Source organism: Sciurus vulgaris (assembly GCF_902686455.1).
Source record: "Sciurus vulgaris genome assembly, chromosome: 4".
In the NCBI taxonomy this organism is placed as follows: domain Eukaryota; kingdom Metazoa; phylum Chordata; class Mammalia; order Rodentia; family Sciuridae; genus Sciurus; species Sciurus vulgaris.
Genome location: NC_136464.1, coordinates 2,174,416 through 2,200,410, shown reverse-complemented (window position 1 = coordinate 2,200,410; position 25,995 = coordinate 2,174,416). Strand labels below are relative to the sequence as shown.

Sequence of the window (25,995 nt, the reverse complement as noted above, 5' to 3'; positions counted from 1 at the left end):
CGATTCCTCTTGGTTTTCCCGCTTTGGTATTCCCTGCCATCTTCTGAACTGGATCCATCGCTGCTATCGGCTGAAAGAAAATCAAATTAATAAGGCTGGAGGGTCTGACTTGGCCCTTGGGCAAGCCATCAGGTAGCTCTCAGGTTCTGGAAATCAAGAGAACAGAGGCTCTTAAAGGCTGATTCCAATCCAGCAGCCAGCTTTCTCCTCCACGGGCACGTTTATGTCTCAGCAGAAGAGAAACCTCTTCCACCGACCTAAAGAGAGGTCACTTTTAGCTACTGTCCATTTAGAGGCTGCTGCACTTTCCAGAGGGGCTGTTGGAGTGTTAAGGTTGGGGACACAGACCCTGGCCCGACCCTGGATGAGCCTCCCTCCCATGCCCTATCTCCTGTTTGGGTGGTGAGGAACTGCCAGCCCAGCCACCTCCCTGTCCACTGGCCAATGGAGATGAGGACACAGCAGCTGCCTGGCACTGCCAGGAGCTTCCTGGTCCACTGCAGTGAGCACTCAGGCTCCCTACAAGCTGTGCTCTTGGCCACTGACTCCACATCTAGTCCCAAGAGCCAGACCTGAAGGCATGCACTGCATTCTATGCTAAGAGGGCAGCCAGGTAAACACGCCAGGGGCTTTTCCAGGTGGCAAAGTAAAAAGAGCTTTGGTTTTCCTACCCATATCCACCAGCAGAAGGAGGACGAGAAGTCCTAGTGAGCATCACCGTGTCTGACTGACAGCCCAGAGGGTCTGCAAAGGCTCAGGCATCCAGCCTCCCAGAAGCACCAGCTCACTGCATGGGTCACAGCACAGGCAGGGGAGAGGGCGGGTGGCTGGGCAGAGCGACCCCTGGGTCCCGCCCTGTGCTGGTGGGCCATGCCTTCCATGGTGGCAGGGGCCCTCAACTCACTGGAGCTGGAGGGCCTGTGTGGAGGTATAGCGCCAGCTGCCCGGGCTGGCGCGTTTTCTTTGACAACAGGATGGTTCACTTCCCACCTTGTGACTGGTGTCCTGACGGGGCCCGTTCCAGCACTCAGCTCGACCTATCAGAGTTCTGCTCTGCTGTGCGAGTAGGGCTGTCAGCGAGATGGGCGCAGGTTCTAGGGCTTCCAGCCTACCAAGGCACCTGCCTGTTCGTCCTTCTAGTGGCCTCCTCTCATGGCCTGCCCATGCCCTGTCCTTCCTGTCCATGCACACAGCCACACGGTCACCTGTTCACCAGGGGAAACACCAACTGCTTCCCAAGAAAACACTGGCTGCAGGCAAGCCGCCCCCGCCTCCTCCAGAGCGGTTCTCTGTAGCAGAGTGGAGTCTCCCCAGAAGGGGACAGCATGCAGGGTCAGCCTTCCCAAAGGCGGCTGGCACAGGACGCAGGGCTTCTTGTAGGGCGGCAGCTGGGAACGGTGCTCAGGCTCCAGCCTGGGCCCACAGGGGCTTCCAGAGCACTCGATGGTGGCTCCTGCCCGGGCCCTCCAATGCCTAAAAGGCCACGCCTTGCCGCGGGCACTGACTTGTGCCCTGAGGAACCTTTGGCAGCACTGCTGGACTCTGTCCGCTAGAGACTGCCTGCGGAAGCCCACCACCTGGTGTGGCCACAGAACCTCTCTAGAAACTGCAGAACCCACTAAATGCCTGGCAGGAAGTCAGCTCCCTCTCCTGCATGGAGAGCCACGGACTGCAACAAGACCATTTGGGGCAACTGAGGCGGCCGAGGGAGCCTGGTCCTCTCTCATCCCACCTGAGTGTCCCTCCACCGCCCCTCCACCCCTCCACGCTGGTGACCCTGAAGATGCACTTCCACTGCCCTTTGCCTGAGCCCCTCGTGCCTGGCCTTGTGTCCTGGCAGCTCCACTACACATTCCCAGGCACCCAGCTCAGCACAGCACACTGACGTGACCAGTGCACACTGGCCTGTCTCAGCTTCCACATCCCAAATCCCCCAGGACACTCTCAGGCTCTCCTCGCTTTCCCTCTCACCTGCAGCTGGGCCTGGCCCTCACTGACCTCCTGTCCCCTCACCTGCAGCTGGGCCTGGCCCTCACTGACCTCCTGTCCCCTCACCTGCAGCGGGCCTGGCCCTCACTGACCTCCTGTCCCCTCACCTGCAACTGGGCCTGGCCCTCACTGACCTCCTGTTCCCTCACCTGCAGTTGGACCTGGCCCTCACTGACCTCCTGTCCCCTCACCTGCAGCTGGACCTGGCCCTCACTGACCTTCCTGTCTTCACCTGCAGCTGGGCCTGGCCCTCACTGACCTCCTGTCCCCTCACCTGCAGCGGACCTGGCCCTCACTGACCTCCTGTCCCCTCACCTGCAGCTGGGCCTGGCCCTCACTGACCTCCTGTCCCCTCACCTGCAGCTGGGCCTGGCCCTCACTGACCTCCTGTCCTCTCACCTGCAGCTGGCCTGGCCCTCATTGGTTCTCTTCCTCTCACCTGCAGCTGGGCCTAGCCAATACTGGCCTCCTGCCCCTCATGCAGCTGGACCTGGCCCTCACTGGCCTCCTGTCCCCTCACCTGCAGCTGGGCCTAGCCAACACTGGCCTCCTGTCCCCTCACCTACAGCTGGGTCTGGCCTCACTGGCCTCCTGTCCCCTACCTGCAGCTCTGGCCCTCACTGACCTCCTGTCCCCTCACGTGGAGGTGGTGATGATGGTGGTGGTGATGCCTGAGGATGGAGATGAGGAAAACCATGGTGATTGTGGTGGAGGTGGCGAGATGATGGCAGCATGATGACCCTGGTGATGATGGTGATGGTGGTGATGGTGGTGATGATGGAGATGAGCATGATGACCCTGGTGATGGGTAGTGATGGTGGTAGTGGTGATGGGTGGTGCAGTGGTGATGATGGTGATGGTGGTGGTGGTGATGATGATGGAGATGAGCAGGATGACCCTGGTGATGATGGTGATGATGGTGGTTGTGGCAGGCGGAACCGGGGCCCAGGGTTACGCCACGTGCATCCGAAGATGGCGACTGGCAGAGAGCAAAGGGCGTTCTGAATATGCATGGAGAAAGGCAGAACGCGTTTACAATTGGCTGCATGATAACCAGTTCACTGCCTAGCACGGGGACAGATATACCTTGTATGTGTGCTCGAGCCAGCGACTGCTTGACCTTTAACAGGATTGGATGGACATACCTGGTTACGATTGCTTATGCCTGAGACTGCGTATATATTGAGGGTGTTATCTGAATAAACGGGAAGCTGCTTCATGAACCTAAAGAGTACGTGTCTTCTGTCCCACTGGTCGGGCCGAAAGCGTGAGAAGCGGCTTTCCGTAAGTGGAGCCGCTTGGAGCCGCCGGGCAAAGAAGCTGCGGTCTTTCATAAGAGCGGTGCAAGCCGCTTGAAGCAGCCTGTCAGCAAGCAGCAGCGGCTTTCCGCAGCGGGTGGTGATGCAGGTGAGGATGATGACCCTGATGAAGCTGGTGATGATGGTGATGGTGGTGGTGGTGGAGATGCTGATGCTTTTGCTGCTGATTCTTCACCTTCATTGTCCCTGGAGGCTTCTGACCATCCACATTAGCTCTTCCCAGGCTGGACTCCAGTCCTCTGTTCACCTGGAGGACATCTCATCTTTTATTTGATTTAATGTGTCTTCTAGAAAAGAGGGCTGGGAATTTATCATCAAAACACCACCATCCTGTAACTCTGCTGTTATATCTGGTGTGAGACATAATACAAAATTCTACAGGAATCAAAGTTCCTATGAATCTTTTTGCCATGGGGCCTCAGACATCCTACCATGTATTGTAAAAAATGAGCTTCAGATGTGACTCACTCTGAAGGATCTGTGTTCTCTGGTTCTCAGGCTCAACACTGTGGTGCTAAAGCATGTGTCCAGCAGCTATAAATAGGTTGTCACATTGGTCAGAGATGCTGGGTCCAGCTCTGCCCACTGCACTGCTCAGATGGGGTTTAAAGCCAATGACTGCATCAGGACAGGTGCATCCCCAGGATGGATCATGGCCTTGGACAAAGTCCTGGCTGTGGGGCCTTGGCATGGGACCCCAAGAAGGGGTGGTACAAAGAGAACCTGTGAGCTTGGCAGGAATAGCCATCCCATCTTTACTCAGAGGCAAGTCTGCCCAGTGTGCAGACCGAGTTGAGCAGGGACCTGGAGGAGTAGGCCTGGGCTGAGCCTCGACTGGAGCCAGGTGCCTGTCCCCTAGCCTCAGTCTCACAGCGTGCCCACCCTGCTTGACTGACTCCTGGACGTCCACCATCCCTGCGTACCCACTTCTGCCCTGCTCTCCTCATCCACTGTAGTTCTGCCCTGATCTCAACCCTGGTCCTTGATATGGGTGGTCCCCGGGCCCTGAAGACACTTGATCTCAACCCTGGTCCTTCATAGATGGTCCCCGGGCTCTGAAGACACTTGCCAAGGTGGCTTTGAGTGGTCACCAAGCCCCTCCTCAGCTCTGCCAGGCCAGGTAGGCCCCATGGGTAGAGGACTCCCTGTGCTTTGTCACTGGTCATCTTGATCCCTCCCTTCTGCCTTGCTGCCCACGTGGTTATGGAAGCTAACGTGTGCCAGGAACCATGCTAGGCAGAGGGCATAGAATGAGGAGCTGCCCCACCATGGCACCAGGAGCTACCACTGTCCTGGGCTCTCCACCATGCTGACAGCCGGGCTAGCAAAGGCTTTGAAGGCTTTGTCACTTCGTCCTGCTCTCAGGGTGCCCGGCTCCCTCGGCAGTGCAGCACCTGATGGGAGGTGTTTGCTGCTGGTGGCAGGTGGCCCTTGAGCCCAGACTCCCTGAGCCACTAGAAGGGGTTGGCTTTCTTGCTCGCTGGGCAGTGGGCCCTGGCTCTGGCACCTGCTTCACAGCATGGCTCTGCCAGGCGCTGTGTCTGCTCTGCTTCAGGGCTTGGCCTGACCAAAGCCGGAAGGTTTGCCCAGGAGTTGGGAGGTCTTCCAGCCCCACACAGGAACATATTTTTGCACCTGTGACCCCTGCAGCTTCTCACTTGGGAACTCGGAGTGGTAGCTCCAGGGAGCTATCTCCTGTGACTGGCTACCCACCCACAGCACAGGCTCATGGCTGGCTGCCAGTGGCACCTCTCCTCTGCAAGGGTTCCAGAAGCATGCTTGGAACACCGCACCCCTCAGCAGCACGAGAGAACCTTGGCCAGGGAGAGTGGGGTGACTCTGGCCCGAGCGCCTGGGGCGGGGCTGACAGCCACTGACTGATCACTTAAAATAAAAGCAGCAGCAGCAGCACCAGCATACTTTCCTGCCTCTGCTGCTGTCCCCAGGTGTTCTTCTCAGGAACTATTACAGAAACGAAATCAGCCCAGTCACGTACTTCTCAGGACACAGGGCTCCAGGAATTCTGAAACTTAAAAACAAACCTATGGCACTAAATAAAGCAGAGGCAGAGGGAAAGGGTCTCACGTCCCCAGATCCACACACTAAAGTAGACAGCGCCCTAAGAAAATTAAGACAAAAGCCCTCGGATGATGTTTGCACAAATGGGGGTGGAGGGAGGCGTCCCCAAGAACCAGGGCTCATCGGCCACTGGCAACCACCCAGGGAGCTGGAGAGGTACCTCCTGAGGCCCTGTGGGCAGGGCGCCTGCAGTGCTGTGGTAGGTGAAGCGCCTGGGTCAGAGGTAGCCCTGGGGCCTCAGCCACCTAGCAGCTCATCAAGGACCTCAGCTGGAGCAGGGGCGCCTTCCAGGATCCAAACTGTAGGGCAGCTCAGTGGACCCAGGGAGGATGAAGGGTGGGCCTGGGCCTGTGAGCGCTCCCTTCAGGTAAAAACCGGCTCTACAGAGAAGCTGGGGTGAGCACAACCCGAATTAAACAGAGACCACAGAGTGAAGGGCAGGGTCAGGCAGGGCGAGGTTTTGCAGCAGAGAAGACCAAGCTCCAAACGCAACACCATCATCCCAGACTCTGGGGTCTGCAGAGCCAAGATCCAGGGGCACCCTGCTAGGTCCCTGCCTCTCAGCATTTCACTTCACGATAACCAAAGGACCACAGTCCAACACCAGAAACCACCACTGTGGGCATAGCAGGACCAGGGGACACCTTGGTGTGCTCAGGGCAGTAGCCTCAGGCCAAAAGGCATGACCGAGTCTGGTAGAAATTGAACTCCTTGGAAATGAGCTAACTCTTAAAAACATGACGGATGCCATAAAATAACAGCATATACGAACAGAAACACTGAGAAAAAAGAATACTGGTGTAAATGAGTATTTGGGAGGAAAAAAATGGTCTGAGAAAATCCAGGAAACAAGTAGGACAAAAGGGGAAAATAAGAAGAAAAATGAAGCAGAGTGAGCAGCAGAGCGGGTGAACGCCATGGTGCCTGGACAGGAGAGCGGGCAAGGAACAAGAAGGAGAGCGGGCAAGGAACAAGAAGGCGAGATGGCACGGTGGCCAGGGTGCAGAGGACGGGGCCCCAGAAGGGAGGAGCCCGGCAGCCCGGGTTGGCCCCTGGAGAGGAGTGGCCCCAGGCAGAGCAAGGGGCAGCAGCTTGTTCACCCAGCAGGTCCTGCTCGTATCATGGCAGGGATGCCTTTTTCCTGTGCATTGACCAACCACCATGAAGAACGGCACATGATCAGTCACTGTCCTTCAGAAACGACAGACGATCTTGCTGTAGAGATCCTGACTGACGTGGTTAAACGCATCCCTCTGGGAGTCCGGGAGTCACGGTGGACGGCCACCTCCCCAGGATGCTGGGGAATCGGTACCCTGCTCTGGAAGTGGATGGTACAGGGAGAGCTGAACTTCTGTCCTGTGGGTCTGTCCAAGCCACCGCCCGAGGAAACCAAGCAGTCTGGGGGAGTTTCCCTCTGTGGAAGTATTCATGCTCACACGTGCCAAAGACAGCAGAGAACTGAGACGTTAGCAGTCAGCAGCCCCTGAGGAAATCACGGATCAGAGCACGTCACCTGTCACATCACAAAGAGACAGATGGCCAGGACACGACACGCCCGGATGGAAGAACGCAAGGCCACTGCCAAGTGTTCTTGCCAAAACGAGAGCCAAACCTGAATCCACACACTTACAAAAGATAAATAAAACACAGGGACAGAAGAACAAGGTAGGCAAAGCGCACCGCAGACACAAAGAGCGTCCAAACTGGGAAAGTCCACAGCGCCAAGAACCGGTTACAGGACCAATGGAGAACACGTGACTGGGGCGGAGGGGCAGACGCCTGTGAGTCCGAGCCTGGCGTGGAAACGGTTTGGCGCGTAGGAAACAAAGCCGCCAAGGACCCGAGCCAGGGGCACGTTCGATAACGTTGAGGGACCGCTGGTTTCCACCAGGCTTACGGCTTTTAATCTTATGTTTAGTCATTATCCTGAAATATTACGAGTGGATTGATGCAATATCTGCAATTCGTCTCAAGATGATTTGGGGTACACGTGGACGGCACCTGCCATCCGAGTGGCTGGAGCTGAGAAGCAGGCGTGAAAGGTCAGTGTGTCACCCCAGCTTTTGGGTTGAATGCGTTCATAATGAAATACTTAAAAATTGGCACAGTGACCCCTGCTCCTTAATTGGGCACCCATTTGCCCTTGTTGATGTGCTGGGCACTATTCCGCAGCGTCCGCTAGGTGCGTGCTTAGTCCTCGTTCACCCACCGAAGACCCGCTTGCCTGGGTGGAGATGGGCTCATCTCACCAGGAGTCTCGACCACCTGTCTGCTTCCGCCACACTATCTTCCCTCTCCGGCCCTCAGGGGACCTCTCATCCTGGTTCACCACGCAGGCAGCACCCAGTCTCTCTGCTCCATGCTGCTTTGGTCCAGCCATCTCTTCCTGCCTCGTGCAAGTTGAGCAGTCTTTACGACAGAAGGAACACCTGGGTCAACTAGAATCGGCTACTATTTACCGTAAATACCCCAAACACATCATCTTCCACGGAGGCAAGAGGAAACGACCTCTTGTGGTCATGATGTCTCTGAGGGTCATGGAAAGAACACCATGGTGGATACCCAGTCTGGGACAGAGGTGTGTGGTAAGGTGTCCTCCTCACTGGGAGACGTCTGCGTCCCTGCAGCGACGTGCGTGGAAGCCCTAGAAGACCATCATCACACAATACCCATGGTTTCCTCAATGCCAGGGGAAGATGGCTGAAGACCACCCTTCTGCAAAGGAACTCACTGGTGGATCACTGCTATCAGTGGCAGACGTGGGGCTCCACCTGTCCATTCCCCAGACCCAAGGCACCGTGCCCAGGCCCAGGGACCTGGAAAATGCATTTCCCACTCAAAAAGGCTGCAGCACTTCCAGAAAACGCAGGGGTCCCTGGGTTGGCCTCCACTGCCAGGGTCTGATGCTTATGCTCCCTCCCTCCTGGGGGAAGAGGAGAAATGGCAAGCTGGTTCTCCTTGGGTGGACAGCAGCCCTGGGCAGAGTGACGCTTGGTGGGACAGAAGGAGTTACTCAGGACCGGAAGTCCCCATAACCCATTTAAAAGGGAGAGTCCTCACATTGGAAGGTCAAAGTTAGCCAGAAATGGAACGCTGCCTGCTGACGCCACAGACCATTCATCAGGAGTTCATTTCCCTACTGAGTCCTGACTGCAGACGGGGAAGCCTCTGGAGACTCCTGGGGGACAGACACCATTGCCCTCACCTGGGCTGCTTGTAGCCTGAGGAGGACTCGGGCTTGTCTTGGGGATGGGTGAGTGGGAGGTGAAGACCAGTCCCTGCGCATCTGCTCCCCGCCTTCAGCCTAGACCACACTCCCACGTCCCGGAAAGCCTCCAAACCCCTCTCACTATTTAGACTCGGCAAAACATCACGTCCCTGGAGAGCACATGGCCTGCGAGAACCCTGACCCCCTCTGCCTGGGATGCAGCATCGACAGAGATGTAGGAGTTCTGGTGGCCTGGTGACAAGACTCCATGACACCTGACCCCTGCCCCCATCTAGGGCAGGAACTGGAACAGAACCTTACAGCAGCCCAGGCATGCAGAGATCCTGCCTGTCCACCCAGAGAGGCCAGGTTCCCACAGAGGGGCTGGAATTGGTGAGCCTGGCAGAACCTGTGCTGGGGTGGGCAGACAGTGTCTGTGCTGAAGGGGACAGGCTTGGCGTCAGGTGTGGTTCTTATAGGCAGTTCCAAGCCCAAGCACTGTGTGGGTCAGTGTGCTAACAGGAAATGGGGCAGGAGATGCAGACATTGGCCCTGCCATAAGATGGCACCAGGAAACCCAAGCCTGGGGGAGAAGGTCACTCACTGGTATCCACAGCAGCACTGTGGCCTGTGAGTGTCTGGTATGCTGGGAGGAAGGGCCAGCACCATAGGCCATCACCTGTGGCCACCTGACACAGGAACATTCCCTCCCTCCAGCGTGATGGATCCCAGACACAGCACTTGGCAGCCTGCACTGTGGTGACAGACATTGCTCAATGCAGGACACTTGGCAGTGAATGGGGACCCAGAATTCATATAATGTGGGGAGGTGGCCTTTATTCATTCATCTGTCCACCTTCCTGCTTCCCCAGATCACAACCCTTCATGCAGTGCAGAGACTTCCTTGGCAGGAGATCTGGGCCTCACATCGTCCTGAAAATTTTCGTCACAAACCAGAACCACCCTGGGGGCCCTATCCACTGACCACTGCACCTGATGGTTGGTGAGTTTATGGATCCAAACCTCGGGGCTAGAGAAGAAGCAGCCAGCTCTCTTCCGACTAAGAGTGACTTGCTGCTGCTCTCCAGGCATGGGGAGGACCTGCCTAAGTGTGGGGACTGTCCCAGGAGCTGGAAATGCCCAGGCTTTCCCAGAAAACACTGGGCACTTCCCCTCATGGAAGCAGAATCTACCCAGTCCCTCCTTCATGCAAGGGGACGAGACCTATCACAGACATCACTATCTCATCTTGAAGTTCTTGAACCTGCTGCCAGCAGCATGGTCCCCAGGATGCCCAGCAGCTCTCCCTTGCCCTGGGTGAAGGCAGAAGACAGCAAAGGCCTAGTGCTCCCACACAATGGGCAAGCGGGCAGGGTCTGGAAGAATCCATGAAGAAACCCAGAGGTCGAGCTCCCAGACCCAGCTCTAGATTGGCCTCTGGCAGGTAGGTTCGATTCCTCTCTATTGGGTAAAAGCTTCATGGAAATGGGAAGAGAACTCTGCCTGCTACTCTACCCACAGGAAACAGTCCTTGCCGTGTGGCTGTGTGGCCCCAAAGGCTGAGATGCATGGATCTCACGATCCACGCTGACTTCAGAAATGCATAAGGTTCGCGTCCTTTTGCAAGGGAAATAAGCACTAGGGAATATCTTCCACATTTCAGCCTAAAAAAGACAAATTGAAATCCTGTGACAAATTGCTGCTTCCACACTCAGCCTTCTCAAAGACAGATTCCAATGAAGGGCGCTATATAAAATGCCCAATGACATATGGCCCAGACTCAATACTGTGTAGGAAACCACAGGCTTCTTTACAGAACCAATTGATCACCTAAAGCGTGATTTAAGTGCAAAGAATGACGCTGAGGTAAGTGGAGCTTCATAATTTTTTCCATGCGTGTCAAAAGACCCAAAGACCCAGTGCATACTCCTGTCTTCTGAAGTCCCCAGAGAATTCACCAGACACCTGTGCTAAGGATTGGGATGCAAATAATTCTGCTGTTATCCAGCCACAAATTAAGATGTAAGTTGATAACAAGCTTCATTTGGAGTCCACTTATTTTGTAACATTATCATACAGCAGTTTCAAATGTTCCCCTCTTCTCAATAGTTAATTTTCCTGGATTCTAGATATCAAGGACATAGGGAGGAGAGGGGCTTCTCTCATTGCGAGGGCAGAGGCTTGGTATGGCTGGCCTCCTGCCTGCTGGACACACTGGATGACCTCTGTTCACTTCTGCCTGGACAGCAGGGGCTCTGGTTGTACAGGGAGTCTCCTTCCCTGACAGTGGACTGGTGCAGGGTGTGGGCTTGTCTCCCAGACCATCCTGGGGTGTGGGAAGTCTCCAGACGTGGCCTTGCATTACAAAGACTTGAAAGTTACCATCAAATTCTTATGTTGTGCCTCTTGGATAGTGATGTTCTGCTTTGCTCTACAAGGATCCACCCTGCTCCAGGTCACATGCAGGTGTAGTACAGAACCCAGGAGGCAGATCATAGTCACACAGCTACTTAGAGGGCATCTCAGGTCTGGTGTGCACATGAAGGTGGGGAGTCTTGTGGAAACTCCTCCTGAGGGTGGCCCGAAAGTCCCCTGAGTCCCAGCCCCCTCCCAGAGGAGCTTCAGGGGTCCTGTGGCCACCTCAGTTTGCTGAGAGTAGGGCGCTGGAGAGGGATAAGGGAGCACAGGAAGAGAGCACCAGGGACGCCTGCCGCCCAGCGCTCAGCCTTCAGCCGCGCTGCACACGCCCTCAGGGGACTAGCGACCGGAGTTTCACGCTGATGCCTGGAAAGTCAACTGGCCATGCACATCGGAGCCGCCCACTGACCTTCTCAAACGTCTTAGACCACCACAGCAAACAGGAGGCCAAGCCAGGGTGTTCTTTTTGTCATCTATAGTGCATGAAATCTGTACCAACTCTCATGGAAACCTAAGAATGCTTCCAAAGTCATTGGGCCAGACAACTGAAAACGCATAGAGCAATTTCACTCTCTGGTGCTAGGAAAAGCCATCCGCGCAGCAGAAATCCCCCGCTCCTGACTGGCAACGCTGGCGCCCAGGAAGGGGCTAGAAGACATGCACATCCATGGAACTTCTCTAGTGGATTCTGTGGATACTTTGTGAATTTTTAAATAGATGATATATTTAATGGAATCCTGAAAATAATTCATTATTTGAAATAAATTTAAGAAGCAGATCTGAACTATGAAAAATACCCACACACCAGAAACCGGGCAGGTCCTCCAGGCACCCACAGAAAGGGAACTGGCAATAATTAGCCACCTCTCTGGTGCAGGGAGGAAGGGTGATCCCATCCTGAACACATTCTGTTGAGCAGTAAGCAACCGCTTTCCCTGATGGCCCTGCCTGGTAGTTTAGAGCAGTTTAGTCATTTGAAAGCTTGTCATCGGGACACTTTCCCCTCCAAGGGAAGTTAGGGAACAGCACCCTTTGGGCCTAAATTACTGGAACAATCATTAATTCCATTTGCATATGAATGGTCCCAAACAGGCTTCAGTTGTGCCAGGGTATCTAAGAAAACCCAGGGAGCAGACATCACTTCTAGAGCCCTCTGCTCAGTTGATTTCTGTTTCTCAAACATGATGAAACAGCTGCTGAGTAGATCCACCTTGCAGGAGGAGTTTAAGTGCTTTGTGATGAGGAAAATCATACTATTCATACAGAAAGGGCATGTCAAGCAGACACATCCCAGCAGACTCCATGAGCATGCTCCTTGGTGTTTAGGTCTGATTCCCCAACATGAAACACAACCAACTCCTTTCAAACTCAACATGCACATGCACAGACTCCACAGCTGGCTTGGCTAATGTCCATGGTGTGGCCCTGGGACCAAGGGGCAACTCAACCCCACTTCCTGGAGACTTTGCCCCCCTCAGACCACACGTGTCCACCCCTGGTGGCCACACAACTTTGACCCCTAGAAGTAGCCTTCTAAGGAGAAGATTTGGAGCAGAAGGAAAACAGTCCCTGAGGTGGGGTAGAGGCCACAGCCCAGGGCCACATGGAACTGGTCTTTGCCACATGGCAGCCCTGGTGTCCTCTCAACCGCCGTCCCTGGCCCCAGGTAGTACAGGCAAGGCAGCAGGAGCCCAGGGAGGAGGGGCCCTCACCTTCTGCCAGACCACTCCCTGGGTTGGGGAGGAGAGTGTTTAGCTTCCCCTTCTATGTTCTAGAAAGTTCTGTGGTGCCTGTTTGTTACAGATCTCAGGTCTTGTTCCCGTCTAATCTGGGGTACACTCAAGTGCACGCTGAGCCCCCAGTTGTCAGACACAGTGGCCTAGCACTTGGTCACCTCATGGTCCTTCATCCTCCACTCTAACATTCCAGGTTGAAGGACTGCGGAGGTGATAAAGGCACCAGTGTGAGAGGGTTCCATGTTTCCTTCACTACTACGGGTGATTGGCACAGTCAAGCACCATGCCAAGCGCTGCTCCTAAGGTACATTTTTACAGGGAGAAAAGCTCACAATGCCCACAGCTTGACCGCTGCCTTCCGACTCCTGCTGCTGGCCCTGCAGGGTGGTTCTCGTGGAAGGGTCTGCACAGGGGAACCAGGTGCTTGTGTGGACGCACCTTCTGCTACAGGAAACCCAGGCCAGGGGGACGTCATCTGGGTCCCATCTGGGCCCCAAACTAGCTCAGGCAGCACCCTACGACCCTCTGTCACCGATGCCCCATCTAGAGTCACTCTCGCCTCCTCTGCCAGGACGGCGTGCAGAGCCACGTCCACCCCCGTCTGTGTCGCTCTGTGGGGTTTGGGCTCGTGCTACCCAACTTTGCCTGTGTGTCAAGCTCAGTGTGTAAGCAGCCCTGCAGGAGGGACTAAGGAAGCATCTGCTGGGAGGAAAGGCAGGCTCCCTGCAGCCACGTGGGGGTGGCCAGAGTCACCGAGAGCCACAGGCATCTCTCATGCAGTGTCACCTTGTGCTGCTGTAGGACCCCTGCATTCATCTCAGAGGTGAGACCCCTGGGACCAGGGCCATATGAGCTGCCCAACTCACCCAGCTGGTGACACAGGGCCTGGAACCTCACACCACAAGGCCCATCTGGGCCCAGCCAGGCACAGGCTCCCTCAGCACCTGCCCACCCTGACCACTCCCTCTGTCCCGGAAGCACAGCCAGGGTTGGAAGTGGCCTGGGAGGACAGGGGTGGACTAGCACTGTTCTCAGAAGCCAGAGCCCCCGTGGGGTGCACGGACAGAGCCCACGCCCTCCTGCCCTCCATTCATCTGCGGTCAAATGATTTCTTCCCGCCCCACCGAGTACCCTTCAGGAAGACCCACTAGGAAAGGACACTCCACCTACCGATTCCTCTTGGTTTTCCCGCTTTGGTATTCCCTGCCATCTTCTGAACTGGATCCATCGCTGCTATCGGCTGAAAGAAAATCAAATTAATAAGGCTGGAGGGTCTGACTTGGCCCTTGGGCAAGCCATCAGGTAGCTCTCAGGTTCTGGAAATCAAGAGAACAGAGGCTCTTAAAGGCTGATTCCAATCCAGCAGCCAGCTTTCTCCTCCACGGGGCACGTTTATGTCTCAGCAGAAGAGAAACCTCTTCCACCGACCTAAAGAGAGGTCACTTTTAGCTACTGTCCATTTAGAGGCTGCTGCACTTTCCAGAGGGGCTGTTGGAGTGTTAAGGTTGGGGACACAGACCCTGGCCCGACCCTGGATGAGCCTCCCTCCCATGCCCTATCTCCTGTTTGGGTGGTGAGGGAACTGCCAGCCCAGCCACCTCCCTGTCCACTGGCCAATGGAGATGAGGACACAGCAGCTGCCTGGCACTGCCCAGGAGCTTCCTGGTCCACTGCAGTGAGCACTCAGGCTCCCTACAAGCTGTGCTCTTGGCCACTGACTCCACATCTAGTCCCAAGAGCCAGACCTGAAGGCATGCACTGCATTCTATGCTAAGAGGGCAGCCAGGTAAACACGCCAGGGGCTTTTCCAGGTGGCAAAGTAAAAAGAGCTTTGGTTTTCCTACCCATATCCACCAGCAGAAGGAGGACGAGAAGTCCTGTGAGCATCACCGTGTCTGACTGACAGCCCAGAGGGTCTGCAAAGGCTCAGGCATCCAGCCTCCCAGAAGCACCAGCTCACTGCATGGGTCACAGCACAGGCAGGGGAGAGGGCCGGGTGGCTGGGCAGAGCGACCCCTGGGTCCCGCCCTGTGCTGGTGGGCCATGCCTTCCATGGTGGCAGGGGCCTCAACTCACTGGAGCTGGAGGGCCTGTGTGGAGGTATAGCGCCATGCTGCCCGGGCTGGCGCGTTTTCTTTGACAACAGGATGGTTCACTTCCCACCTTGTGACTGGTGTCCTGACGGGGCCCGTTCCAGCACTCAGCTCGACCTATCAGAGTTCTGCTCTGCTGTGCGAGTAGGGCTGTCAGCGAGATGGGCGCAGGTTCTAGGGGCTTCCAGCCTACCAAGGCCCTGCCTGTTCGTCCTTCTAGTGGCCTCCTCTCATGGCCTGCCCATGCCCTGTCCTTCCTGTCCATGCACACAGCCACACGGTCACCTGTTCACCAGGGGAACACCAACTGCTTCCCAAGAAAACACTGGCTGCAGGCAAGCCGCCCCCGCCTCCTCCAGAGCGGTTCTCTGTAGCAGAGTGGAGTCTCCCCCAGAAGGGGACAGCATGCAGGGTCAGCCTTCCCAAAGGCGGCTGGCACAGGACGCAGGGCTTCTTGTAGGGCGGCAGCTGGGAACGGTGCTCAGGGCTCCAGCCTGGGCCCACAGGGGCTTCCAGAGCACTCGATGGTGGCTCCTGCCCGGGCCCTCCCAATGCCTAAAAGGCCACGCCTTGCCGCGGGCACTGACTTGTGCCCTGAGGAACCTTTGGCAGCACTGCTGGACTCTGTCCGCTAGAGACTGCCCTGCGGAAGCCCCACCACCTGGTGTGGCCACAGAACCTCTCTAGAAACTGCAGAACCCACTAAATGCCTGGCAGGAAGTCAGCTCCCTCTCCTGCATGGAGAGCCACGGACTGCCAAAAAGACCATTTGGGGCAACTGAGGCGGCCGAGGGGAGCCTGGTCCTCTCTCATCCCACCTGAGTGTCCCTCCACCGCCCCCTCCACCCCTCCACGCTGGTGACCCTGAAAGATGCACTTCCACTGCCCTTTGCCTGAGCCCCTCGTGCCTGGCCTTGTGTCCTGGCAGCTCCACTACCACATTCCCAGGCACCCAGCTCAGCACAGCACACTGACGTGACCAGTGCACACTGGCCTGTCTCAGCTTCCACATCCCAACATCCCCCAGGACACTCTCAGGCTCTCCTCGCTTTCCCTCTCACCTGCAGCTGGGCCTGGCCCTCACTGACCTCCTGTCCCCTCACCTGCAGCTGGGCCTGGCCCTCACTGACCGCCTGTCCCCTCACCTGCAGCGGGCCTGGCCCTCACTGACCTCCTGTCCCCTCACCTGCAACTGGGCCTGGCCCTCACTGACCTCCTGTTCCCTCACCTGCAGTTGGACCTGGCCCTCACTGACCTCCTGTCCCCTCACCTGCAGCTGGACCTGGCCCTCACTGACCTCCTGTCCTCTCACCTGCAGCTGGGCCTGGCCCTCACTGACCTCCTGTCCCCTCACCTGCAGCTGGACCTGGCCCTCACTGACCTCCTGTCCCCTCACCTGCAGCTGGGCCTGGCCCTCACTGACCTCCTGTCCTCTCACCTGCAGCTGGGCCTGGCCCTCACTGACCTCCTGTCCTCTCACCTGCAGCTGGGCCTGGCCCTCATTGGTTCTCTCTCCTCTCACCTGCAGCTGGGCCTAGCCAATACTGGCCTCCTGTCCCCTCACCTGCAGCTGGACCTGGCCCTCACTGGCCTCCTGTCCCCTCACCTGCAGCTGGGCCTAGCCAACACTGGCCTCCTGTCCCCTCACCTACAGCTGGGTCTGGCCCTCACTGGCCTCCTGTCCCCATACCTGCAGCTGGACCTGGCCCTCACTGACCTCCTGTCCCCTCACCTGCAGCTGGACCTGGCCCTCACTGACCTCCTGTCCCCTCACCTGCAGCTGGGCCTGGCCCTCACTGACCTCCTGTCTTCTCACCTGCAGCTGGGCCTGGCCCTCACTGACCTCCTGTCCTCTCACCTGCAGCTGGGCCTGGCCCTCATTGGTTCTCTCTCCTCTCACCTGCAGCTGGGCCTAGCCAATACTGGCCTCCTGTCCCCTCACCTACAGCTGGGTCTGGCCCTCACTGGCCTCCTGTCCCCATACCTGCAGCTGGACCTGGCCCTCACTGACCTCCTGTCCCCTCACCTGCAGCTGGGTCTGGCCCTCACTGGCCTCCTGTCCCCTCACCTGCAGTTGGACCTGGCCCTCACTGACCTCCTGTCCCCTCACCTGCAGCTGGGCTTAGCCAACACTGGCCTCCTGTCCCCTCACCTGCAGCTGGACCTGGCCCTCACTGACATCCTGTCCCTTCACCTGCAGCTGGGCTTAGCCAACACTGGCCTCCTGTCCCCTCACCTGCAGCTGGACCTGGCCCTCACTGACCTCCTGTCCCCTCACCTGCAGCTGGGCCTGGCCCTCACTAACCTCCTGTCCCCTCACCTGCAGCTGGACCTGGCCCTCACTGACCTCCTGTCCCCTCACCTGCAGCTGGACCTGGCCCTCACTGACCTCCTGTCCTCTCACCTGCAGCTGGGCCTGGCCCTCACTGATCTCCTGTCCCCTCACCTGCAGCTGGGCCTGGCCCTCATTGGTTCTCTCTCCTCTCACCTGCAGCAGGGCCTAGCCAACACTGGCCTCCTGTCCCCTCACCTGCAGCTGGGCCTAGCCAACACTGGCCTCCTGTCCCCTCACCTGCAGCTGGGTCTGGCCCTCACTGGCCTCCTGTCCCCATACCTGCAGCTGGACCTGGCCCTCACTGACCTCCTATCCCCTCACCTGCAGCTGGGCTTAGCCAACACTGGCCTCCTGTCCCCTCACCTGCAGCTGGGCCTAGCCAACACTGGCCCTCTGGCCCTCTTACCTGGCGCAGTGTAATTTTGCACTTCCTTCTGGTCATGTCCACACTTCCTGGTGTGGAAATCTTTTCCTAGTTCTGCGCTGGCCTGGATGGCCAGAGGTATGACATCCTAGCTTGATTCTGAAGAATGATTATATACATATTTATCTTCCAGGCAGATGAGGTGGGAGATGAGGAGAACTGCAGAGATAAACACAGAAGGGACCATCTCGTCCTGGGCCAGACTGAGCTCCAGGGAGGGCAAATAGGAAGTGCAAAGTCCCTTAAAATGTAAAGAACGAGGCCAGATAATTACACAGTGTTAGTAAGATAAGTACAAGTACTGTGGTCGTGTTTTAGAGTTTTCTGTTTACTTTGAATAATCTCAGCATGAGTAGAGGCTTCTTTGTCTTTGGATACAAATTCCAGAAACCACGAATGAAAATATCAGAAGACCGAGGGCCTGCCAGGCAGCACGGAGCTCTCGGTGGGCCTCCCCACCTGCCCTGGCTGGAGGGCCGCTAGAACCACCACCTCAGAGCTTGCCACCCCCCGGGCACTTGGAGTCACAAGGACAGTGAGGAAAGAGGGGCAGGCGGCTGCCCTGTTGACCACAGAGAAGACGGGACAGGAACAGCAGTGACTGTGCACCATGAGGACAGAGTCCTCTGAAAACTCACAGACCAGGGCTCCTGCCCTCAACCAGCCATGCCAGCCATGACCTGATAAATGGGACTTACCAGAGACTATCCCTGAGGAAGCCCATGATCAAAAGCTAACTCAGAATAGGTCAGAAAAGGATGGAGGAGCTAAGATGTACGACTCTTAGAAAGGGAACGCTTCCAGCTCTGGGCCCAAGAGGAGCTCTAAATGTGCCACCATCAAGTCAACAGAAACGCTGATGAACTGGACTTAATCAGAATGAAAAATCACGCATCAAAAGACTCCATCCACAGAGTGAAGAAGACACAGGAAGCAAATGTCTGTGAATCCCAGATCTGCCGCAGGACTAACACCCAGAACCACATGAAACGCCTACTGGCCGACACAAAAAACCAGTCCAAAATCAGAAAGGACCTGAGTAGGCGTTTCTCCAAATGACACGCTGACCGGGAAGGGCAGGAAGAGCTGCCTAACGTCTGCCACTAAGGACCTGCACAGCCAAGGGCCTGCCATGGCATGACATCCACACCACGCTGAAGGCTGGGAACAAGCTCACAGCCACTGCTACAAAGAGCAAAGCCAGCAAGGGTGAGGAGCAAACCCCCGCGGCTACTGGTGGGCACTTGGAAGAGCGTGGTGCTGTGGGGGCCGGCTAGGCTGTCACTCAGGAGCTAGGAATGGCCACACGTGCCGGCAGTTCTCGAATGGGGTGCCAAACAGATCTGTGTGGCTGATCACAGCAGCTTTTTCCTCAGAAGCCCAGGAGAGGAATGATCGATCGACCAAAATGCGGAAGAGTCAGACAACAAACGTGACCTTTCCCTCACGTGACTCTCCTCTCAAAAGGAGGGAAGCTCCGGCCCAGTCCGACCCAGTCCACGGCAGGAGTGAACCATGCTGCCTGCCCTCGCTCTAGGAGCTGCGTAGACGGAGTTGGTCTGCACACAGGGCCCAGAGGAAGAGTGCGCCAGGAGCTCCTGCCCGGTCCTCCAGGGGTGCTGCTTTGGGTGGTCACAGACCATGTCATGGACACAATACGCCACTGAATTGTGCACTTGAAACTGGCCAAACGGTGGGGTCCGTGCTGGGTGTATTTAGCACAGTAGAGAAGCATGAGAGTGACTCAGCTCATGCAAAAGGAAATGGAAAGACAAGGAGCCACGCTGGAAGGCTGGTCCCGCCAAAGTACACCGACCCACGCCTCGGTCTCCCGGAGTCCACCAAACGCAACAGGGAAGAGGACAGCTGAAGTGCCTCCCAGGAGCGCAGGGCAGACAAAGGGCCGCCAACCTATGAAAATGGTTCCGTTTTGCTCAGAATTAAAGAAATGCCAATGGAAACCGAGAGTGGCTTTGGAAGCTACGTCTCGATGACTGGCAGCTCCGAGGAGAACGTGCTCACGGACGTGGGAGCCCACGGGTCCCTCGAAGGAAGACGTGCTGGCACTTGCCAACAACTTGTGAGATGCAGGTACCTTTTAAAAAAATGTCTTGTTTAAGTTGTAGGTGGTACAATCCTTTGTTTTGTTTTCACGTGGTGCTGAGCGCGGAACCCAGGGCCTCAGGCGCGCTAGGGAGCGCTCCAGCCCTGAGCCGCAGCCCCAGCCCTGCACGTACCTTTCCATGTGGCGATGCCAGAAAGACCGAACCACACAACAGACGTACTTGTGACGCGAGAGCCTGCATGCATTGCCTTCTTAGTTCCTGAGACCACGGAGTGAGGCTGACCAGCTACCCAGACGTCCGAGCCCACGTGAGCCCGGGGTCTGCCTCTCGGGAGGGAAAGGAACCACACCCATCAGGTGCGGCCCTGAGAGAGGGTGGGATCTCTGGCTGAAACTGACGTAAGCATCGCAGGGGCTGCGTTAGAGTGCCCAGGGCAGGTCACCAGGAGTCCCTAGATGAACAAGTGATTGACTCAGGAGGGAACCAGTGTTCTCCCTCCCTTCCCCTTTGCTCCTGGCCTAGGAGCTGGGGCAGCCTGAAGCACTAGGTGCAGGGCGAGTTCTTTGGAAAGCACAACTCCAGTCCTCCTGTGTAGCAATCAGGGGCCCAAAGGCACAGGGGGTGACAAGGCCTCTACCAGGTAAGAAAGTGCAGCACTGGAGCCTAGCTCAGCCCCTGCCCTGTCCATCAGCCTCCTGTGGAGGCCAAATACAGCTGACAGGCTCATGACAGGAGCACCTGCTAAGGGCCAGCGGGGCCTCAGCACCCCAGGCTTCTCCCCTAACAGGAGCTGCCTGGAAACCCCTAAGGTGTTAACATGAGCACCACCCTCTGCTTCCTGCCAGTCAACGGGGAGCCTTCTGAGGTCACCTGCCCCCTTACCATTCAGCTGGCCTGTCACATACAGAGGCTGACTAATGTGGCCACTGAAACACAGGTAGGTACACAAGACACGTGGTGCATTCACCGTGCCAAGAGCAGGCTTAGCCCTGGGCAGCATCAGGGGCCCGAAGCAGATGCAGCTCCCTCTCGAAGGCCAGGATCCCTCCCACAGAGCAGGGCTGAGGGACTCTGTGTGGGGAGCACCTCCCATGTCCACCTGGACTCAAGGAAGCACCCTCAGCTTGGGAAAGCTCCAACCTCTCTGTGGTCCTGAGTCCAGCTCAGCACCAGGGCCACCTGGTCCCATTGTGATGTGGAGAGCCAGTGCATGCTGTCTGGACTGAATAATACTTGGACAAGTGACCATTCACTAGCCGCAGCTGTGTTTACCCATAGTCTGATTTTATATCCTGCTTGGTGAAATAAATGTCATTATGAATTCACATTCGTCCTGAATATAAACAACTCAAATATTTGCAGAACAATTGAAGCCCAGTGAGCCTTGCTGACTCCACCACAGGCAGGGGAGGAGGGGGTGGCCAGGCCTCCTCCTCAGATGCAGGTTCAGACCCATTCGGGATGACAGTCCCAGTCCATACCTGATAGAAGCATGGCCTTGGGCAACTTAATTGATCCCTGTTCTTTAATTCAGTCTTCTTCAAATGGGCACAGAGAGGGGGCAGACAATAATGCTGCCCAGAACATGGGCGTCCTGCCCTGGCACTGGAATACGTGAGACTGTTTGGTAAGGGGAGTTCGGTTTGCCCATGCTCGCCTTCAGATGGGAGACGCTCCTCACCACCCAGCGGGGCCAGTGTGACAGCAGGAGAGGATGCAAGTCAGACTCAAGACACCACAGTGCTGCCCCGAAGCTGGAGGAGGGTACATGGGACAAGGAAACACGGCCACCGGAATCTGGAAAGATGAGGGAGAGGATCCTCGCAGAGCCCAGGAGAGCAAGGCCCCACCCAGGCTGGGGGACTCGCAATGGACCCCACCCTCTGGCCTGAAGCTGGCTGCTTGTCTTGCTTTAAGCCTCCTTGCTTGAGATGATTTCTTAGGGCAGCAATTGGTATCCAGTGCCCATGGCATCCACCTGCAGGGCTGCGGGAGGGTGGGTGCGAGGAAGCCACTGTGGGAGTTCCTCACTGCCCGTGTCCCTCCACTCCCCTGGCCAGGACACCAGCTCTTCAGTTCTCTCCAGGCCTCTGTCCTACTTGGCCAACCCGCCAGAAGGCACTGGTAGGAGAGAGGCAGGGGCAGGCCTGCCTTCCCTCGCCTGTTTCTCCTTGCTTCTTCTCTTCCCCCAGAGAACAGCCCAGCTGCCAACACCGGATCGCCCCTGCTGTTTTCCACTGGCTGCGGTGGTCTCCCAGCACAGAGGGGCTGCTCTCGGTGGACAGGCAGGCAGGGCCGCAAGACGCTGAAGCCGCAGGCACCCCAGCCAGACTGCAGGGGGAGAGGCTCTGTGGCTGCCCAGGAAGGCAGAGGCCGGTGGAGAGGCTTGAGCAGAGCTGGTGGGAAGACCAAGGCGAGTACCCACCACGCTGCAGAGCTGGTGCTGTCCCCGAGAACAGCGCGGCACGTAGCGGGTGGGCTTGGGGCGAAGCCTGGCGCTCCTCATTTCACTTTAGCTCAACAGGCATTTATTCTCAACTAACAGCAAAGTTACAGGCCATAAAAAATCTGGATGCTTTGCAAGGTAATTAGAAAATAACTCAGGCCTTCACTGGAATCCGTCGGCAATGCTAACAGAATGAACGAGCGGCCTCTCCCCTAATCTGCTGGGTGATGAGCGGCTTGGTGCGCCGGGCGGTTCTGGATCCCACGCCCTGTAAACTTCCTAACGCCCTGCGGGCTGCCCATCCGCTCGTCGCGCACACCCAGCACCCAACAGCAGTCCAAGTGGTGGACATCCATAAAATCCATTTATTCCATTTGCCTCTTGAAAAATAATGGGGGTCAACTGGAGTGCTTAATTGTTGCATTTCAGACTAGAAACGGGTATTAATAGGCTCAAATCTGGAATGACTCACAGATGAACCAAACGTGAAAGCAAAATCCTCCACCAAGAGCTGATCGCACTCTCCCCAGAGCGTGTTCCAGTAATGAGGGTCAAAGCGCTTGACAAGTCGTGAGGAATGGCCGTCGGGACACCATGCGGATGGAGGTCATCCACTCACCCCCTCGTCATTAATCAGTCCTTCAGAAACACTTTCTGCCTCATTGTTTAGCTGCAAGGCTCTCCAGATGAATTTTAGGAAACTAGAAGTTATGCTCTTTGGGGTCATTTCTACCCTGGCAACTGGAGATTGAAAGTTGAGGTCATGGTCATTTACATATGTTTAAGAATCACCCAAACAAAAAATGTTTTAAGACTCTTTCTTCCTCTATTTACAAGAGGAGGTAACATTAAAAATAGTTTTATAACCAGTTGTAGCTGACAGACCCAAGGCCAACATCTTATACTGAATGGATGAAAACTGAAAGCATTTCACCAAAATCAGGAACAAGACAAAGATGTCCACTCTCACCGCTCCTATTCAACACAGTCCTTGAAACTCTAGTCAGAACAAACAGGCAAAAGGAGGAAATTAAAGGGACACAAAAAGGAAAAGAAGAGGTCAAGTGATCTGTTTGTTGATGACATGATCATATATCTAGAAGATGCAAAAAACTCCACCAGAAGACTTCCAGAGCTCATAAATGAATTCTGAAAAGTAGCAGAATACAAGACCAACATTCATAAATTGAAACTTTCCCATACCCCCATAATGAATCTTCTGAAAAAGAAATTAGGAAAACTATTCCATTCACAACACCCTAATAAAATACTTGGGAATTAATATAACAAGGAGGTGAAGGCCTCCACCGTGAATATTATTGAACACTGAAGAAATAAACTGAAGAAGACCTTGGAAGATAGAAAGACCTCCTACGTTCTTGTATAGGCAGAAGTAATATTGTCAAAATGTTCACACTACCAAGAGGAATATACAAATTCAATGCAATCCCCATGCAGAATACCAATGAGATTCTTCACAGAACTAGAAAAAAAAAATAGCTCTAAAAATCATTTGGAAGAATAAGAGACCCAGAAGAGCCAAAGCAACCCCAAGCAAGAAGAGCAACGCTGGAGGCAGCATACTACCTGGTCTTAAGTTATAATGCAGAGCTATAGCAAAAAAAGCATGGTACCAGCACCAAATAGACATGAAGACCAATGGAATCGAAGACACAGAGACAACTCACATTGTCATTTGATCCTTGATGAAGGTGCCAAAATACATGCTGGAGAAAAGATAACTCTTTTAACATTTGATGCTGGGAAAACCAATCTGGGAATCAATGTGGAGATTCCTCCAAAAACTAGGACTCGGACCACCAAATGATTCAGCTTCCCCACTCTTCAGTATTTATCCAAAAAGAATTAAAATCAGCATACTATGAGGCAGGCACACCAATGATTATAGCAGTGCAATTCACAATAACCAAGTTATGGAACCAGCCAGGTGCCCATCCGCAGATGAATGGATCAAGAAAACGTAGTATTTATTCACAATGGAGTTCTACTCAGTCATAAGAAGGAAATTGTGGCCTTTGCCAGAACATTGATGGAACTGGAGAACACCATGCTGGGTGAAATGAACCAGACTCAGAAAATCAAGGGTCAAATGTTCTCTCTCATATGTGAAAAATAAGGGATGAAAGAGGTGGTCAGATGTCATAAAGATGGGGGGATCCATGGATCAGAAGGAGATTGAGGGGGTGGGAGGAGGAGGGACGGGAAAGGGGAGGATGTGCAGAATGGATTTGACAAATCACACTGTGTGCGTGGTCTAACATACCACGACTCCCACGTTCATGTGTATCTATAAAGCACCGATTAAAAATAAATAGATAAATGAGTGAAAGGAAGACCAGTAGAGGGGGAACAGGGGAGAGAAGCAGGGAGGGGAAATGTGGGCACTGGAGGAAAAACAAGCAGTTTGTAAATCATGGAACAAAACTAACTTGTGAAACAAAAAAAAAATGTCTTTACAACTACATATAATTTTGTATTCTCTTGTCTATCTGCATAGAACAGTTAGGTGTGCCAGAATAAAGCTGGTGAAAGTCAGAGCGCCATGATGCACGAATCGAAGCTACTTGGGTATTTCCAGTTGAGTTGGGTAGAGTCGAGGCTCAGCTCTCGCTCTGTAAGCAGGAGAGGGGATCCCTGTTAACCAGGGAAAGGGAGCATTGACCTCTGGCCCAGGTGGCTCAGGCGCTTGTCCTCACTCCAGGCCCCCAGGCCGTGACACAGCAGAGGACCCTGCTTCTGCTCAGACCTGGTCTGATGTACAAACGGTAGAAAAGAGAGAGCCACTGTGCATGGCTTTAATAAGTTCATTTCTTCCGTATTCCTACTAATTCTTTGGGGAAAAAAATGAAATAGCATCCAATTATCTGGAAGCACGCAAGCTGAAGAAGAGCGCAGGGAGTCTGCCTGCATTATTCACCCTTTGCCAGGCAGATAAATCAATGTTGGGGTAAACTGGACAGTAACGCTTCTCCTAGGATTTGAGGTTCTCGGGATCTTCCCAAGCCATGCACAGTTCTGTCCACGAGGAAGAACCCTGAGAGGCTGCTTTCTACAATGGTTCATAAGCTTCTTTCAGGATGCAGAACATCTCTTTTAATATCAGATGCCACTTGATCAAAGGAGGAAACAAAATCACCAAATCCAGTGCTTATCATCCCTGAACCCAGTGACATTATTACGTACCTTACAGTTAAACATGCTCCTAAGACATCTTTGGAGATGTTCTCAGTATCTTAAGTGAAATAAATAGGAAAACCTGTCATCTCTCAATCTTAGAAGGATAATAACACTTGCTCACATCTCTAAGCACTGTTAATAGAAAACTTTGACAACACCATTTTCTAAATGCCGCTGGACTTGACAGGTGCTGGCTGATGTCATCCTGTGTTAGCCCCATAGAATTGAAATGAAAAACAGTAATACAAATTCCGTAAAAGAGCTCTCAAACTTAATGAAAGACTCTTTCAGGGGGTCAAGACCCCATGTCCACTGGCCTGGCCTCTCAGCGACACATGCCCACCTCCCAGGGTGGCAGAGAGTTCCTGCTCATGAACCTCTCTGTGGAGCAAGGCTAATTCAATCCGTGTGCTCAGCGAGCTGGGCTTCCCCAACACAGCAGCACATAAAAAATGTATCAGATCTAATCGGAAAGCAGCCCTTCTGAAAATGCTGAGCATTCTTCTCTGACTCTCCGTGAGACAAGATCTACAAGGGCCTCCTAGCAAACAGCTGCCTCCCGCCCAGCAGCCAGTCCTCTAAGTGAAGGGAGTCCTTGCCCCTCCCGGCACGGGCTCCCTTGCTGCCGCAGAGTAGGAACTGAGCGCCAGACTCAGCAAGCCTCAGGCAGAAGGAAGGGCACCA

General features: G+C 55.0%; 1 protein-coding gene across 2 annotated transcripts in view; it reads right to left on the bottom strand.

Annotated features, from left to right (window-relative positions):
- TCERG1L (transcription elongation regulator 1 like) overlaps positions 1 to 25,995 on the bottom strand; it is a 190,542-nt gene that overhangs the window by 33,821 nt on the left and 130,726 nt on the right. Inside the window, exon 8 of one of the 2 annotated variants that reach the window (XM_079137440.1) lies at positions 13,920 to 13,989. In XM_079137440.1, the coding sequence (XP_078993566.1) occupies positions 13,920 to 13,989 (70 nt within the window). Of the gene's footprint in view, positions 71 to 13,919; positions 13,990 to 25,995 lie in introns of both variants that reach the window. The other variant, XM_079137439.1, reaches the window with a different exon arrangement.